We start from the raw sequence: 15968 nt of genomic DNA, 5'->3' as shown, positions 1-15968 counted from the left end.
GGCTAGACTTCCTCCAAAGGATTATGATCCATTTCTTAAAGGGGACATTCCTTTAGTTTGTTAGTTTGTCTTTATTTCAGTCTTTGAATAGAAGTACAATACAAAACAAAATAAGTCTCAAATGAATGAAAAGGAGCAGAAAGAAGAAAAAGTCTTCTAGTATCTGCCCCTTCGCTCACACAATAACCAAATAGAAGGTTGAACAGACAACCAAAAGGCCAGCATGCCTTTAGCTTTGCAAAAAATTGAATAAAATAACAGTAACAACTACAATAATAATAATATATGTATTTTTTTGTGCAGAATGATAAGTAAGACAACCCTTAATCGTAAAATTAAAAGTGCAACTTAAGTTTCGATTTCTTTTTCTAGCTAACCTTTTGATGATGTTTGCTTTCTTTAAAGTAAATTAGCTGAGTTGACCTTGCTTGGATCTGAACCTTGGACTCTTAACTCGGTCATTGTAGTAGGACAAGTGACCCAGACTACAGGTTTTATTTCCTGAGGCATCATGGGCCAATGAAGGCTTCTCTCAGAGAGGCAGAGATCTTAATCTGTTAAACTGTGTAGATACAGATGCAGATTTGTCTTATTTTGATGAACCTCTTGAGTTTGGTTTTAGTTTCTCTCTTAAATCATGCTGGATCCAGATTGTATCTCTCCTACATTGTGTTTATTTGAAAAGCTGTCCATAGCAGCTGTTAGTTTTACTGCCAAACTTTGAGACAGAACATGAACTCCACCACTCGAAGAATGTGAAAATAAAAAGTGAAATGATTTCTGAACAGACATTTCTGAGAGAAGTTAGCATGTAGCTGCTATTGCTCATTAGAAAAGTAAGAAACCAAGTGTTTCCCTCACAGATTGTGAGCCTGAAGGAGAAAACAGTTTGGTGTAACTTGATGAAACGTTGATGAAATGATTTCGATGTGCAGTAGCCCCTCTCAGCCCTACTTCATTTTAGCCTCTGCTTTAACCCTGCTGACGCACACACACACACTTACACACTTCCTCACACTGCTGAGGGGAAACAATCACTCTGTGTAACCTTGTTATCTGAGTTTTCACTGCACAGAAATAAAAGTCCTCTTCCTGTGTTGTCGCCCAGCAGACCAGAATCGGTGGAGGCCAGCCCTGTGGTGGTGGAAAAGTCCAGCTACCCACACCAGATCTACAGCAGCAGCTCTCACCATTCCCACAGTTACATTGGCCTGCCTTATGCTGTGAGTTCACACACACGCACACACACACACACACAGAGTGTATACCTCCAGCCCTCTTTTTCAGTTAATCATTCACGGTGAGATCCGATTTATGTTTAGAGAACACTGACCTTTAATGCACCAGTGTCCTCAGACTGTTTATGGCACAGGAAACTTTATGATTCATCCACAGAAGATTAATCATCAGCTATATTGATCCAAACAGCTTTTATTTCAGTGTTTGGTAAACTTTATCACCGTCTTTTGAAGTGTTTGCTCCTCGTACGTCGTAGCTAATAAAGATTTGTATCAAAGTGTTTAACCCGTGGAGTATCTCTGAGGCTCAGCTCGTGTTCCAGCTGTAAGTGTAAATATTGATTATGAGCTTCCCCACGTGACCCGTCTCCTCTTCCCCTCCATCAGGACCACAACTATGGGGCACGGCCCCCACCTACGCCGCCAGCCTCCCCTCCCCCCTCCATGTTGATCCGACAAGGAGAGGGGGGGCTGTTTGTTCCAGGGGGTCAGGACGAAGCATCCCGGGGCACCACGCTCAGCACCTCAGAGGATGGCAGCTACGGGGCTGACATCACCCGCTGCATCTGTGGCTTCACCCACGATGACGGCTACATGATCTGCTGTGACAAGTGCAGGCAAGAGCCCGTTACCGTCTCGCTGTTTACTGGATCTTTGGCGTGATGACTCACTCCTCCGCTCCTCTGCAGCCTCAACTTGTTGTTGGTATTTGTGCAACTTGGAAAAGTGATTACACTGTTTGTTTAAATGTTTTTCTTTGTCTGTTTCAGTGCCTGGCAGCATATAGACTGCATGGGCATCGACAGGCAGAACATTCCTGAGACCTACCTGTGTGAACGCTGCCAACCACGACACCTGGACCGAGAGAGGGCCATCCTGCTGCAGACCAGGAAACGGGAATGTTTGTCTGGTAAGGAGTTATAAAGGTGATAGAGGTTTTCTTCAACACCATGTTTCTGTTAAAGTTAGGGATATTTTTTTAACTGTTAGTGAAAACCTTTAAAGAAGCTGTTGCTCAGAGAGCTGCTTTCCCTCCACATGAGGAATCAGAAGTTGAGTAAGAGAACTCGTACACAGAGCTTTCAGTTCTGTTTTCACAGGTTTCCTTGCTGCAGTAAACGGCCAGCTTGTTAGTGATCAGAGCAGGTTGTAGGCTGTGTCAGGGTGCAGCCCCCTCCCCTCTGCAGACCAGACACATCTCACCCTGTCAGAGCCTGGGACACACTGACACCTGCTGGACGGCAAAATCACTTCCTGATCTGAGCTGAAACAAGCCTCAGTTTCCTTTACAGCAGCTCAGCTTCAGCACCAAAGACCTTTATCCTTTTAGATAACCAAACATGTTTGTTTGCTCCTTCAGATGGGGACACCAGTGCTACAGAGAGTGGAGATGAAGTGCCATTAGAGCTGTACTCCACCTTCCAACACACGCCTACTACCATCACCCTGACCACTGGCCGCCTCGGCAACAAGCAGGCCGACAAGAAAAGAAAAAAGAGCGGTGATAAAGAGCCTCCAGCAGCCTCTGCTCGAGCCAAGAAGGTCTGTGTCTCTAATTATCGTTTACAGTCAATACATGCGCTATATCATACATGCCTGGACTCCAGTTAACATTCAGTGTCTAATTTCTGTGGCAGGCCTTCAGAGAGGGATCCAGAAAGTCCTCCAGAGTAAAGGTAAGTGCTAGAAAAGATTGTGCAGTTTTACTTTTTAAAAAACTAAAACTAAAGTTTCTAGGGATGCACGATATTGGATTTTTTGCCGATATCCGATGTGCCGATATATCGAAACCCCTTTTGGCCGATTCTGATAATCACAAGTTTGTTTGTTTTTTTCACCGTAAAGAAAGCTTAGTCTATCCTGTACTGGAATTTATATGTTACTCTTATTGTGACGGTCTTATTTGTTTAAGAAACACACATAAAACAAGACAAAAAACATTTGATTTTACCATAAATAAGAAATGTATTATTTTTTCAAACTCAAGACATTCAGTATTGAAATACAGAAAAATAATTTCTTTAGATCACATGAACTTTAAATGTACAATGCATTTTTAAACATAACCAAGTTGCATTTGATTATTTTAGAGCTACTGTAACAACCTGGTGACAGTCACAGAGCTCTGCAGTGCAAATAAATGAAGTGCTACATTTTATTTAAGGAGCTTATTTTTCAGATGGAAAATAATAATAATCCTAACTGAATAGCACCTTATCGGCTGCCGATACCGATAAACGTGTTTTTAAGCTTTTATCAGCCGATACCGATATTGTGCCGATAATATCATGCATCCCTAAAAGTTTCCACAAACTCACCTCTTCCAACTCTGTCTCTCAGGGTGCAGCTCCAGAGCAGGAGCCCACAGAGCACCCGACTCTCTGGGAGAACAAGATCAAGACGTGGATGGAGCGTTACGAAGAGGCCAACAGCAATCAGTACAGCGAGGACGTCCAAGTCCTGTTACGTGTTAAAGAGCAAGGCGACGGGAAGAGCCTGGCTTACAACACACACCCTGCTTCCTTCAAACCCCCTGTGGAGGTAAAACCAGCACCTGCATCACAGGTTATTCAAATACATGAGCAGCTCCAGCTTCAGGGTTTCAGAGGATCTGTTCTCACTCTGTTTCTCTCTCTCTGTCAGAGTCAAGTCCAGAAAAACAAGAAGATCCTCAAGGCGGTGCGAGACTTGGCCCCAGACTCCCTCATCATTGAGTACAGGGGAAAGTTCATGCTTCGACAGCAGTTTGAGGCCAACGGTTACTTTTTCAAGAGGTCAGCAGGCCACAGGCTGTTAAGGAGGATTCCTCCTTGGAGTTCTTTTCTCTTCACAGGATATGTGTCAGATACAGCTTCATTCTTATGATTTAAGCCGAACAAATTAAGTAGTGTGAATGTCTCTGAGCTCCCAGGATGGATGTGAGTTTTAACACTTACCCTTTTTGTCTCCGTCTGAAGGCCGTACCCTTTTGTGCTATTTTATTCCAAATTCGACGGCCTGGAGATGTGTGTGGACGCTCGCAGTTTTGGGAACGAGGCCCGTTTCATCCGTCGCTCCTGCACCCCAAACTCAGAGGTGGGTCTGGTAAAAACTTAACGGTTTCATGAATCTGTGTAGTCGTCTGTTAGTCTTCTTTAACTTTCTGATTTCCTCCTCAGGTGCGGCACGTCATCGAGGATGGCATGCTGCATTTATACATCTACTCCCTGAGGCCGATCACGAAGGGCACAGAGATCACCATCGGGTTTGATTTTGACTACGGCAGCTGGTGAGTATGATGAGTCCGCTCTAAATGTGGGGCCCCAGCAGCAGGTTGGACTTCTGTCTGACTTCACGTCTCCTCTTTTCTTCACTCTCATAGTAAATACAAGGTGGACTGTGCCTGCGTGAAGGGAAACCCAGAGTGCCCCGTGCTCAAGCACAACCTGGAGCCCACGGAGAACCTGGTCTCAGGAGGCCGACGCAGAGGAAGCCGCAAGGACAAGGATGTGGTGCGGGACGACCTGGGCCAGAACCAGAACGTGGGCCTGGATGGCGAGGGGAAGGGCAAGAGCGTAGGCGACGGCAAGCAGAGGAAGCTGTCTCCCCTTCGCCTCTCCATCTCAAACAACCAGGTCAGATCACACTCACGTGACGTCCACTGCAGCTCATTTTACACACACTCACTCTGTGATCCATGCATGCAGTTTATGTTTGATCTCTGTGAAATGTTTATGCATGTTTTCCATTGTTTGTTACTATACATCCTTTTTAGTTCCCTCTGTTTCCCATCATCCCTTTATGCATTCACTTTTGCCCCCTCAGCTTATAACTTGGACTCCTGAGAACAGGTTTACCGTCCCTGTAAGACTCTTTAGCTCCCTGTTTCACATGTTACAGACTGCTGTATGCAGGAAAAATCAGGGGATGAACAGGCATTGGAAGATGGAAAAGACTGTGCTTGTTTTAAAAAAGATTCTCGACTAGAAACGACAAATCTTTGGAATCCAGAGGAGTTGTTGGTGACGAGGTGTTTTTACCTTTTTAATGAGGTATTTGACCTTTCAGGCCTCATTTTGAGCAGAAGCAGAGAGCAGGTGTGTTTCAGAGTTGTAGGATGGTTTTGAAGAGTAGGAAGATGAGAGAGCTGTCCCCAAAAAGAAGGCAGGAGTCTCAAGGTCTTTGCACACTGAGTCCGTCTTTTCCGGATGCATTTTTCAACAAAACATCTACGATAATCTGTGTATAATTTTTTTGACAATAAAAAATTTGTCATTTCGCGATATTTACAGTGTAGAAACGCAATGACGTATGACGCTTCATGCTGTGTGCAAATGAAAAAAAGGCCAAGAGTGAAAGTAGCACGGCAGCATCATCTTCGTCCTCACATGAGGATTTAAAGCCTAAAAGAGGAGCTACCTCAGTGATGTGGAGGTGGTTTGGCTGAACAAAGATCAGACATGCAGTAAAACACATTAAATGCAAAATATGCAGGAGAACTAAACCGCTAAGGGTGACAACACCACAAACAAGATACAACCGAAACTGAATACAACCAGGCGATGAAGACACATGAGGAGGACTTGAAAGCTCTCTTCGTCCTGGCAGACTACCTGCGTTTGTTTATATCTGGCACACGCGCGCAGACTGATACACTTAGTGGCGAGCGCCTCGTAGCCAGCTGTGGCTCTGCAGCGGAGGTAGCGCCGTTTTACGACACGATGAGAACTAGAGCCTTATTTAGCGGTGTTTTTGTGTGAAAGTAACACGCTGAAAATTCTCTAAATAAAGCGTGAATGCAGACCGATATCAGATTTTTTTGGTGGGAGTTCGTTTATTTGTGTTTTTGGTCAAGTAAAATATGGCCCCGTCTGAGTGCACAGGAAACCGGCAGAGGAGCAGGGAGGGGGTGTTTGGTGCGAGCGCTCTGGGCTTCTGCTGCACAAAAACACTGCTGTAGGGGTAATTTCTGCCCTAAACCTTGTGATAGGACCCAACTTGTTCCATCACGGAGTATCACTTAAAGCTCGTCTGGCCCTCCCAAAACTTCAGCTCCTTCAGTCCTTCTCCTTTCTGTTGGTGTCCTTATAGAAAGAATGTGTTGTGTCGTATAGAATTATGAAGTTTTCCTCCTCCAAAACGTCAGGTTTCCTCTGGATCTGACCTTCTTACTGTGTTTACATTTAAAGCTTGCGTCGTAAACGATTGGGCTTCCATACTGTGTGCGTAATAAAAATGCTGTTATTCACAAGCAGCAACCACAAGTAATATTTTTTTTGTGCTTTCCCAAGTCTTCATTCATCATGTAAACGTTGCCCAAAATGTGTAGAGAAAATATTGCAGAAAATGTGAAAATGCAAGTAGCCTACGGTGTCTCTGAATAGTCAAACTACCCAGGAAAATGAGCTGGGCAGATGCGAAAAAACACAAAAAAATGGAACCTGTTCCGAAAAAATGATGGACTCAGTGTGCAAAGGCCTTTAAAGTGTTTGACATTACAGTCACAGCTTCAGAGAGTCAGAGCACAGTGTGTGTGAGAGGATACAGGTGAAACAAGCTGAAGTAGAGACTGATTAGGTCCAGGAGGAACAGGGCAGCTCTTAGGATCAGATCAGCTCTGAGCTGGTTTTCTGTTGTGCAGGCCGACCCCTGAAGACAGTCGCCTCTTTGGATCCCTTCTCTCACCCCCTTCCCACTCCTCTCCCCCACTCTTACCTGTCTCCTCTAGTCTGTAGTCAGACTGACTGATCAGCCATGATAAAGCGCCATACCCCGCTCTCCCTCCTCTTACAGGATCCTGAGTTATATGAGGATCTAGAAGACAAAACCTCCGTTAGCAATGAAGTAGAGATGGAGTCAGAGGAGCAGATTGCAGAGAGGAAGAGGAAGATGGTAAGTGTGCCAAGCTAGGGGCTACAGCTTTTCCTTCTTGCCACGCAGCTTCCCAGCAGAGAAACCAAACTGTCCCTGTTCCTCTGGGAGCGGACTGTCTGCTAAAGGGGCTGAGTGCTCGGATCCTTCAGCTCCCTTCCCTCTACCTCCCCTCCTCTTCATCACTCATGTGCTGCCGCTGCTGCTCCCTGTCACTTCTTACAGCCTTGTTGTTTCATGCTCCTCTCCCTCTCCACTTCTCTCCTTTTATCAGTTTATTTCTCCTCATTTATCACCCTTTTTTTCTCCTTCAGCGTTGGAGGCCATTAACCGTCCTCCAGCGCAAAAACCATCTCCCATTAGTGGGAGAAAACCAGTATGTTGTGGTGTCATGAAGCTGGAAATGTCCCGTAGTGTGTGTTTCACCTGGAGCACAAAGCACTCCTCTCACCTTCACTGCAGAGAGGAGTTTCAAACAGCCAATTACTGGTTCAACAGCTCTTTCCTGCCAAACGGCCGTATGTCCCACAGAGATGGGATCAAACACACAAAGATGAGCGCGATACACACACACTCACACACACACACACTCTCCCTTTTTCTCTTTGGAAATTACCCTGCAGTCAGCTTCATTTCACACGCTCGACCTAAGGTGCAAAGTGCTGACTCATCTTTGGCCAACATACAGTTCTGCTAATCGGCCAGAGAGAGATAGATGGTTGAAGAGGGGGTAGGGAGGGGGGCGCTTGTTGCCAGGGCCATATTGACTTTGGGAGCTCCAATAGGCTGCTTTCTATGGATTGTGGCCCAGGAGGGAGCAAAAAAGAAGTGTGCATTCACAAACTGACGCTGGGTGGATGTGTGTGGGTGTTCAGTAAATCCAGGCCGAGACAACGCTGCGGAGGAGATAACATCAGCGTGTGCTGGCACGATATCTCACCCACTTACAAAAGAGCCCGTATTGTTTGAAAAAGCAACCTGGCTGTTTGTCCTGCAGCTGATCAGCCTGTTTGGTTTAATCCTACGTTCTCCCTCCAGGTAGCTTCACTTTATTCAACCTGTTTGAAACACCAGCCAGATCTGGGAACATGTCCCTAAACTTTTGAAACTGTCCCCAAAGACATCTATCAGTGCGCGTTTTACAGAGCAGCCAACGGTTCCTGTTAGCTGTTAGCTGTCTAATGTTCAGAGACATCAGTGAGAGGAACAGGCTTTAGAAATGATTACAGAAGAGGAAATAGAAAGAGATCGTGTTAGATCAAAGCTCCAGCAGCCCTCAGTCCTCTTTGGCTGTCAGCTGTGACTGTTTAGATCCAGGTAGTAGATCTTTAAGCAGCATTACAGCAGACATTAACCACAGTTAACACTGATTATCCTGATGCGAACTGATGAGGGAGACGATGTTTGTTATTTTCTACATCCCTCCCAAACAAACCACATTAACCTGAAGTCTGCCTCTACAGCCAGAAGCAGTCAGACAGATCAGTCAGCTCTAAGAGAGGATGAAGACTAAACCACTTTAAATAGTGGTTATATAGTTATGAGTAAACTAAAGGTCAAATGTAGGGCGATCAGCTGATCACCAGTCTTAAAGAAGCCTGACCTGCTGATATGGATTTGGGCCGATACCGATTTTTATTTCATATAACTGACGGCATATACCCTCAATGTTCCAATCTTATTTTATTGAAAATCATTGAACAATACCTGTGAAACAATAAAATCTTTAGACAGCAAAAAGCGACAATGGCTGGCTGTCAAACCTTCCCAGAGGTATATAAGATCAGTTTCATATGTAAGGATGGGCCGATCACAAATCCCCCAAAATTTAGGATATCGGCACCGATCGATCAGCTGACCAATCCATTGGTGCATCTCTAATTGAAAATCAAAAGGTACCATGTGTAGGTACCTAAACGCAGAGAAGTTGCCCATGCTGAACATGAACACAGCATTTCAAGGTTATATATTGAAGAATAAATTGTTAAAGTGAAAAATTGGTACCGTATTTTCTGCACTACAAGGCGCTTCGGAGTATAAGGCACACCTTCAATGACTGGCCTATTTGAAAACTGTTTTCATATATAAGGCACACCGCATTATAAGGCGCATAGAGTAGAAGCTATAGTAGTGGCTGGGGTTGCGTTATGCATCCACTAGATGGAGCTGCGCTAAAGGGAATGTCAACAAAACAGTCAGATAAGTCAGTCAAACTCAGGCTACATCCACACGGAGCCGCACATTTTCCTATCCAACTATTTTCTGTGTTGTTTTCTATAAAAGTGTGCTGTAAAGATGAAGCAGTTTCTGCCATCAACAAAAGCCGTTTCCAGAGATCAGTTCACATGCCAGACCTTTGGGGGGCGCTGTATTGCTCTAACAATAAACAAGAGAAGAAGCCTGGGCCAGCCTGTGAGCTAACGCTAGCTCTTAGCAGAATTCCTCTTTTCCTACTTCCTGTCTTCTTACTGCTTACTGCTGTTACTCCAGCGACGCCCCCTAACTATGGTAGCCATGATTAATCAATATCGATCCATATATAAGGCGCATCGGATTACAAGGCGCACCATCGGCTTTTGAGAAAATTGAAGGCTTTTAGGTGCGCTTTATGGTGCGGAAAATACGGAATATATTATTGTTAAACAAATTGATATTTTTTCCACATCAACACAAAGAAGGAACAACAATTGGTGCCATTGAATAGCCTTGTTCGATGGGGGCACGTCTCTTCTAAACTGGGCTGTCTCTTTATTAAACACTCAGGCCAGCCCAGCGGAGCAGTCCCATCCCCCTGTGTGGGCGGCCTCCAGCTGGAAGGGACTGAAACACAAGGAGGTAATCCTGACCCGTACCATAGGCAGCCCTACTGCACCTGTTTCCCAGACTCCACCCGCCCAAAACCCTCCCAGGGTGACTGAACCAGTACTAACTGTCATGTCTGCAAAACTGCTCAGGAATCAGTCTGTTCAGGGGGTTTGAGGACTAAAGGTGCTGGGTGTTGGTTGTTAATGGTGGAGGTAGAGCTGGGACATACAGAAACAGAAACAGCATGCTCTCACCAGGTCAGGGTTTGATCATAGCAAAGCTACACACACACACACACACACATACACACACACAGAGTTCGTCCTGTTGTTCCTCTATGACCTCCTCCCCTTTCTGTGTTTGTTTGACGCTGGAAGTGAGACGTTGCTTCTTTGCCTTTTTACTCCGCACTCAGCTAGACCTGCTTTGGCCTCGTAGCACACATTAACCCTCTGTACCTGCTGCTCCAGGGGCAAAGTGGGACGCCACATCTAAACCTTATGTCTCTTCCTCCCCACAGACACGAGAGGAGAGGAAGATGGAGGCCATCCTGCAGGCCTTCGCCCGCATGGAGAAGAGGGAGAAACGCAGGGAGCAGGCCTTGGAGAGGATCGGGAGCGTGAAGACGGAGGTCGGGGGTCGCAGTGACATCAAGGAGGAGCCTCCAGCCACTCCAGAGACGGCTGATTCTCCGACGGTGATGCAGGTGAGTGATTTCTGTCACAGTCACCAGTGAACATGCTCGGAAACATGTTTAACTTTTCATCCTCTTTGACCTGACGTGTGCTGTTTGTGTCTCAGCCTCTCCTGGAGGTGAAAGAGGAACCAGGGTTAAAGCCAGCGAAGGTCAAAGGCTCCAGGAACAGGAAGAGTTTCTCCAGGAATCGCACGCACATCGGCCAACAGCGCCGGCGAGCTCGCACCATCAGCACCTGTTCCGACTTACCCCCTGGCTCTCCGATCGAGTCTGTGGAGCCTCTGACCAACGAGGCACCTGAGGGAGAGCCGCCAGCTCCCCCTGAGCCTGAGGTGGACTCTGTCCAAGCCCCTGAGACCAGCCCCCCTCACAGCTGCTCACCTGCTCCTGACAGGATCCGCACCGGGAGCAAGAGCTTCAAAACGAAAAAGGTAGTGAGACAAAACAGAGGTGAACATACCTCACCTGTCAGGAAACACGCTAACAATTACTGACCTCTCTCTGCAGCACTTTGTCAGTGAGTGGGTGGGAGAGAAGCAGCAGGACCGCGGCGCTGTACGAACCCCCGAGCCGGCCCCAGAGAGACCGCTGAGAATAAGCAGCGATCCTGAAGTACTCGCCACGCAGCTGAACGCCCTTCCCGGCATGGCGTGCTCTCCACAGGTCTATAGCACGCCCAAACACTACGTCCGCTTCTCATCGCCTTTCCTGGCGAACCGCAGCCCGACGGCTCCTGGAGTCCCCACTGGGAGGCGGCGTTCTAGAGAGCTGCCGGAAACACCACCGACCACGGGCTCCTGCAAAAAGGTAGAGAAAGGGTCTGATTTGAAGCCTTGTAGATCCGTTTCGTGGATCTGTTTCCAGACTGAAATGTTCTCCTTTGTGTTGTTCCACAGCGATGGTTGAAGCAGGCTCTGGAGGAGGAGGGATCCACCAGCCCGGCCCGCAGACCGAGCCTCTTCATGCCCTGTGAGGGTCCTCTCAGCCCGTCTATCAACGGAGACTCTGACAGCCCTCTACCTTACAACGGCACCTGCTCTTTACCAGGTAGGTCTTCCTGAGTCCTCTGAGTACGCTGAGACCTCAGATCCTCATCCTCAAACACTAACACGTGACCTGTGGTGACTCCTCCCCTCAGAGCTGCCCACACCTCTGAAAAAGCGACGGTTAAGCCCGTTAGATGCCTGTATCTCTGAGAGCTCGACGCCCTACGGTTCCCCCTGTGCCACACCCACCAGGGCCGACCAATCAGAGGCACCCGTGACCCCCGTCTTACTGGCTACCCCACCTAGACCTCGAATAGAGGAGCCAAGTACAGAGACCCTGCCCAGCACCCCAACACACACACTTAACACCCCTCAGGAGGTAAGTCCAGCCCCGTCTCCACACACACACACACACACACACACACACACACACACACACATATTCATGAAGCAGAGGTAAAGAGCTGCAGAGACGAGCTTTGTTCTTGTTTCCAGAGTGAATCATCAGCTGAGAGCTCCCCAGAGGTCAGCCGGAAACCCAGCGTACAAGAGGTGAGTCCAAGACCCAGCAGGAGTCCGTCTACCTTCATCCTTTAATTTAACTTTAAGAGAAGTCAAGTTTCAAACCCAGATCTGCTGACTTCTTCATTTCGAATGGCTCTCGTGTGAAATAGAGTAACGGTTGACATCATTCCTCTGTTTTTAGGCGGATCGTCCTCCGTCGTTGGTCTCCTCTCCCTGCGTCCGAGCCCCCACTTCAGACGGACTTCTGACAGAAGCCAAGCTGTGTGTTCCTGAGAGTCCACAGCCTCCTGCTGCCGAGCCCGTGGACTCAGGAGAGGAGCGTGCAGACGCTGGGGTTGTAGAGGGCGGCAGCGAGGCTTCCTCAGCCGTAGAAACTTGTGCTTCCTCTTTCCCTGGATGGATAAAAAGCCCGGACCGAGGCCTGACTGGACCAGCTGGCCTGAACTTCTCTCCAGTCAACTCCAATCTTCGGGACCTCACCCCCTCACACACCCTGGAGCCTCTGGTGGCTCCGTTCAGGCCTGAAGCTGCAGCTGGAGCTGCTGCGGGGTCCACAGCAGGGACAGGGTCTCTGGTCGGCTCTCAGGCCCCCTTCAGTGAAGGACAGGGTCAGCTGTTTTATCCCTGCTCTGAGGAGGGGGGCGCTCTGGCCTTCTCCCGCTCACTAAGCGGGGACGGCGGCGGAGACGGAGGAGGGTCGGCTCAGAACCCCCCACAGAAGAAAAAGGTAAATCACAGGGTCTATTATGAAGCTGCTCAAACACGTAGGATGAGCTTTCTCCTCCTCTGACTGAATGCTGCCCCCTGCTGGTGTAAGCACAGAGCTGCTCTCTGCTCTCTGATGACATTGAGCTGCTCTCTCTTCCAGGTGTCTCTGCTGGAGTACAGGAAGCGTCAGAGAGAGGCTCGACGCAGCGGCTCCAAAACTGAATGCAGCTCTCCTGTAGCCACCGTGGCCCCTCTGAGCGTGGACGCCTTCCCCTGTCCCCCAGAGACCGTCAGTGAGCCTCCTCCTCCCCCTGCTCCTACTGTGCTCTGCAACACCCCCACCAACAACCCCACCGCCCCCGCTAGAGAGCCGCAGGCCAGCGAAGAGGCCGAGGCGTCCGGGGAGAGAGAAGGAGGAGAGGGACAGTGGTAAGAGAAGTCCAGTCTGGTCTTAGACATTTTAAAAATATTCATGTTGTGATTTAAGAGTCTGCAGCTGACCTCAGACTGTAGGACCTCTGAGTTAGGATCAGGTTTCTACAGCTCCTTTCTTCTTTCTCCTCCAGGACGTCGTCCACATCCGTAGAGCAGGCCCGAGAGCGAAGCTACCACAGAGCTCTGCTGCTCAGCAAAGACAAGGATGCAGGTAAGAGCTGTTCAACACAGACCCTTAGAGGACGGGTTAGGAACAGACCCTGATCTCCTGTTTTTAGGCTTTGGCTTTACTGTCACCAAAACTCTTCCTCCTCCTGACTCTGTGTTGTGGTTTTCAGATCCTGAAGCCGAGGGTGGAGATCCTCCTGCACTTAGAGACTGTCCATCTCCCAGTCTTCAGAAGACCCCGACCCACACAGTAAGTAGACTCAAGTCTGACTCTGGGACTGTGGTGTTGGTCTGTCAGTGATGAGCATCAATCTGACTCCTCTTTTTCTCTCTCCTCTCAGCCGTGCTCCCCCGGGCCTCCCCCTCAGCCTCCGAGCCGGCCCACAAAGGAGGACGACGCTGACAGTCAGCCGAGGACTCCGAACCCCAGCACCCAGCCCTCCAGCAAGCCTGCAGGCCCCAAACCCACCCCTCTGACCCCCACCAAGCTGCACCCTACCCCCTTACCCTCCTCCCCTGTCCACTACCCCGGCCCTCCCCTCATGCACTCCCCTAAACCTCAGCCTCAGGGCTCCCCGTACCGCAGCCAGAGGGCGCTGTTCTCCACCCAGCCTCCAAACCAACCTCAGCCTCAGGCGCAGGCCGGCCCCGCTCCGTTTCCTCAGTACAACACCCAGAGTGCTCCTCCTCCGCCTCCCCCTCCTCCCCCGGCGCCTCCAGCCTCCTCTGCGTATTTTCCGGCTCAGAGTGCATCGCCTGCAGGTCCTTTCGCCGGGTTCAAACCCTCCGTCACCCCTCCGTACCCTCCTGGGTCTCAGCCCATGATGCAGACTCTCCCTCACAGCGTGCACTATCAGAGCTCTGCTGCTCCTCCCCCTCCTCCTCCGCCGCCCCCTCACCCAATGCCTGGCCCTGCCCTCCTCCACCTGCAGCCTCCTCCCATCCAGCAGCACCAACTCATGCTGACAACGGCTCCTCCACCGCCGCCGCCTCCACAGGGCCAGGCCGCCCAGACGCAGTCCCAGCAGGCTCCTCCAGGGGGCAGCACCCTGCTGTCCCTCACCCCTCCTCCCCCTCCGCCTCCTCCTCCCCCTGCGCCCTCGTCCAGCGCCCCGATGCAGCCGCACCACTTTCAGAACTTAGGGGGTTTCCAGCCAGCGCTGCTGCACCCAGGCGCCGCCGCCAACCCCTCAGTGCCCCCGTCCTCGTACCCGCCGCCCCTCCAGCAGACCGGACTGCCTCCACCTCCCCCTCCTCCCCCTCAACAGACTCAACAAGGCCAGGCTCAGGCCGCTGCCTCCCAGATGCCTTCTGGGACTCGTGGAGCTCCGGCGTCCTCGACCCCTTTCCACAGCTCGGGGTACCTGAGCACGGGGTGGCACTGACCCCCTTCCAGACCGCCCCTGAGAACTCTGACTGAGGGGGGGCGTGTACCATACGCTGTAGATATGTTTTCTATGTACCTGAACACACGGCCAGTGGAAAAACAGTGGATTGTGGGTAATGGAGGCTTTTTAAGAAAACCAGAAAACGAGGAGAGAAAAATTTTAGAAAAGACTTCAAACAATCGATAAACTGAACACAGACGGACGCTCCCCGCGGTGCTCATAGCTCCTCCCCCTCTGGCCTCTGTTTGTTTTTATATAACCCCCTCTGATGGAGACAGGGCTCTGTCTGTGTCTCCTTTGGACCCCCACCCCCCAATGTAAGGCCCGCACTTTGTTTATCAGTGGACATTCCAGCCTATAAACCCCCTCCCCCTGCTCCTTATTTCTCCTCCTCTGTCAGTTATTCCTTTACCTCCTCCTCCTCCTCCTTTCTGTCCCTCCCTGGTCTGTCGTCACCTTTTTATTCGTTCATTAGTGGCTCATTTAGAAAGAAGAAAGCTTTTTGTATAGAGAAAAAAAAACACAATTATTTTTTTTATTCCTCTGTCTAACAACAAAGATCTGTTCACCGCTGCAGATCAGCCAGAAAAGAGCCTGTTTCTAGGAGCCTGCCCTACCGGCCCGGAGGCTGCACTCGTGTGTCTGAGTGTGTGAATGTGTGTGTGTGTGTGTCAGGGTGAGGAGGAAAGCGGCTGCTTGCAGGGCGTAGGGTGTGACTGGCAGAGTGTGGAGTGCTGCAGGCCTCCGAGGCAGGTGGAGCGGTCTCGCCTGCAGGTGGGACGTGTCAGCGGTTTATTTTTGAATATCAATGGTTCTTTGTAGAAAGTGTAATTTAATGTATAGGTGGTTCCTCCAGCTTTCACCAAGAACAGGATGTAAATACTGGCTTCTTTTCTTTTCTATGCTTGTACAATTCGCTCCCATCCCATTTTGAAATATGGTTGTACATATGAACGCTCTTCTTGGCAAAGCTGAATGTTTCTGTGACTGTAGCATTATTTTTATTTTACCCCCTTTCTCTCTTTCTCTCTCTCTGGATTCTCGTCTTTTTTTAATATTTGTGTGTGAGTGTATGTTTGTGTGGAGGGGAGAGACTCACAGACACTGCACTGGTTGGCTATTTTCATGGTTCATTATAATAAATCACTGTAATGACAGTTTTATACAA

At 49.2% G+C, this 15968-nt stretch overlaps 1 protein-coding gene across 6 annotated transcripts in view; it reads left to right on the top strand.

Annotated features, from left to right (window-relative positions):
• Nucleotides 1-15968, top strand: part of kmt2e (lysine (K)-specific methyltransferase 2E) — a 33201-nt gene extending 17233 nt beyond the window's left edge. The window contains exons 3-25 of one of the 6 annotated variants that reach the window (XM_074697966.1): nucleotides 1112-1223; nucleotides 1626-1855; nucleotides 2009-2148; nucleotides 2599-2780; nucleotides 2876-2914; nucleotides 3579-3779; nucleotides 3882-4012; nucleotides 4196-4313; nucleotides 4397-4506; nucleotides 4600-4852; nucleotides 7011-7109; nucleotides 9852-9923; nucleotides 10414-10599; nucleotides 10695-11021; nucleotides 11098-11397; nucleotides 11487-11637; nucleotides 11729-11955; nucleotides 12072-12128; nucleotides 12283-12828; nucleotides 12970-13238; nucleotides 13376-13455; nucleotides 13583-13662; nucleotides 13754-15968. In XM_074697966.1, the coding sequence (XP_074554067.1) occupies nucleotides 1112-1223; nucleotides 1626-1855; nucleotides 2009-2148; nucleotides 2599-2780; nucleotides 2876-2914; nucleotides 3579-3779; nucleotides 3882-4012; nucleotides 4196-4313; nucleotides 4397-4506; nucleotides 4600-4852; nucleotides 7011-7109; nucleotides 9852-9923; nucleotides 10414-10599; nucleotides 10695-11021; nucleotides 11098-11397; nucleotides 11487-11637; nucleotides 11729-11955; nucleotides 12072-12128; nucleotides 12283-12828; nucleotides 12970-13238; nucleotides 13376-13455; nucleotides 13583-13662; nucleotides 13754-14797 (4954 nt within the window). In that variant the 3' untranslated portion in view covers nucleotides 14798-15968. Of the gene's footprint in view, nucleotides 1-1108; nucleotides 1224-1625; nucleotides 1856-2008; nucleotides 2149-2598; nucleotides 2781-2875; nucleotides 2915-3578; nucleotides 3780-3881; nucleotides 4013-4195; nucleotides 4314-4396; nucleotides 4507-4599; nucleotides 4853-7010; nucleotides 7110-9851; nucleotides 9924-10413; nucleotides 10600-10694; nucleotides 11022-11097; nucleotides 11398-11486; nucleotides 11638-11728; nucleotides 11956-12071; nucleotides 12129-12282; nucleotides 12829-12969; nucleotides 13239-13375; nucleotides 13456-13582; nucleotides 13663-13753 lie in introns of all 6 variants that reach the window. The other 5 variants (XM_074697965.1, XM_074697969.1, XM_074697968.1 and 2 more) reach the window with 5 other exon arrangements.

This window comes from Halichoeres trimaculatus, unplaced genomic scaffold (genome assembly GCF_033239565.1).
Source record: "Halichoeres trimaculatus isolate MK-OKI-2021-1 unplaced genomic scaffold, fHalTri1.1 fHalTri1_scaffold_21, whole genome shotgun sequence".
Lineage (NCBI taxonomy): Eukaryota > Metazoa > Chordata > Actinopteri > Labriformes > Labridae > Halichoeres > Halichoeres trimaculatus.
The sequence above is the reverse complement of the archived record's forward strand: the minus strand, read 5'-3'. Positions and strand labels throughout refer to the sequence as shown.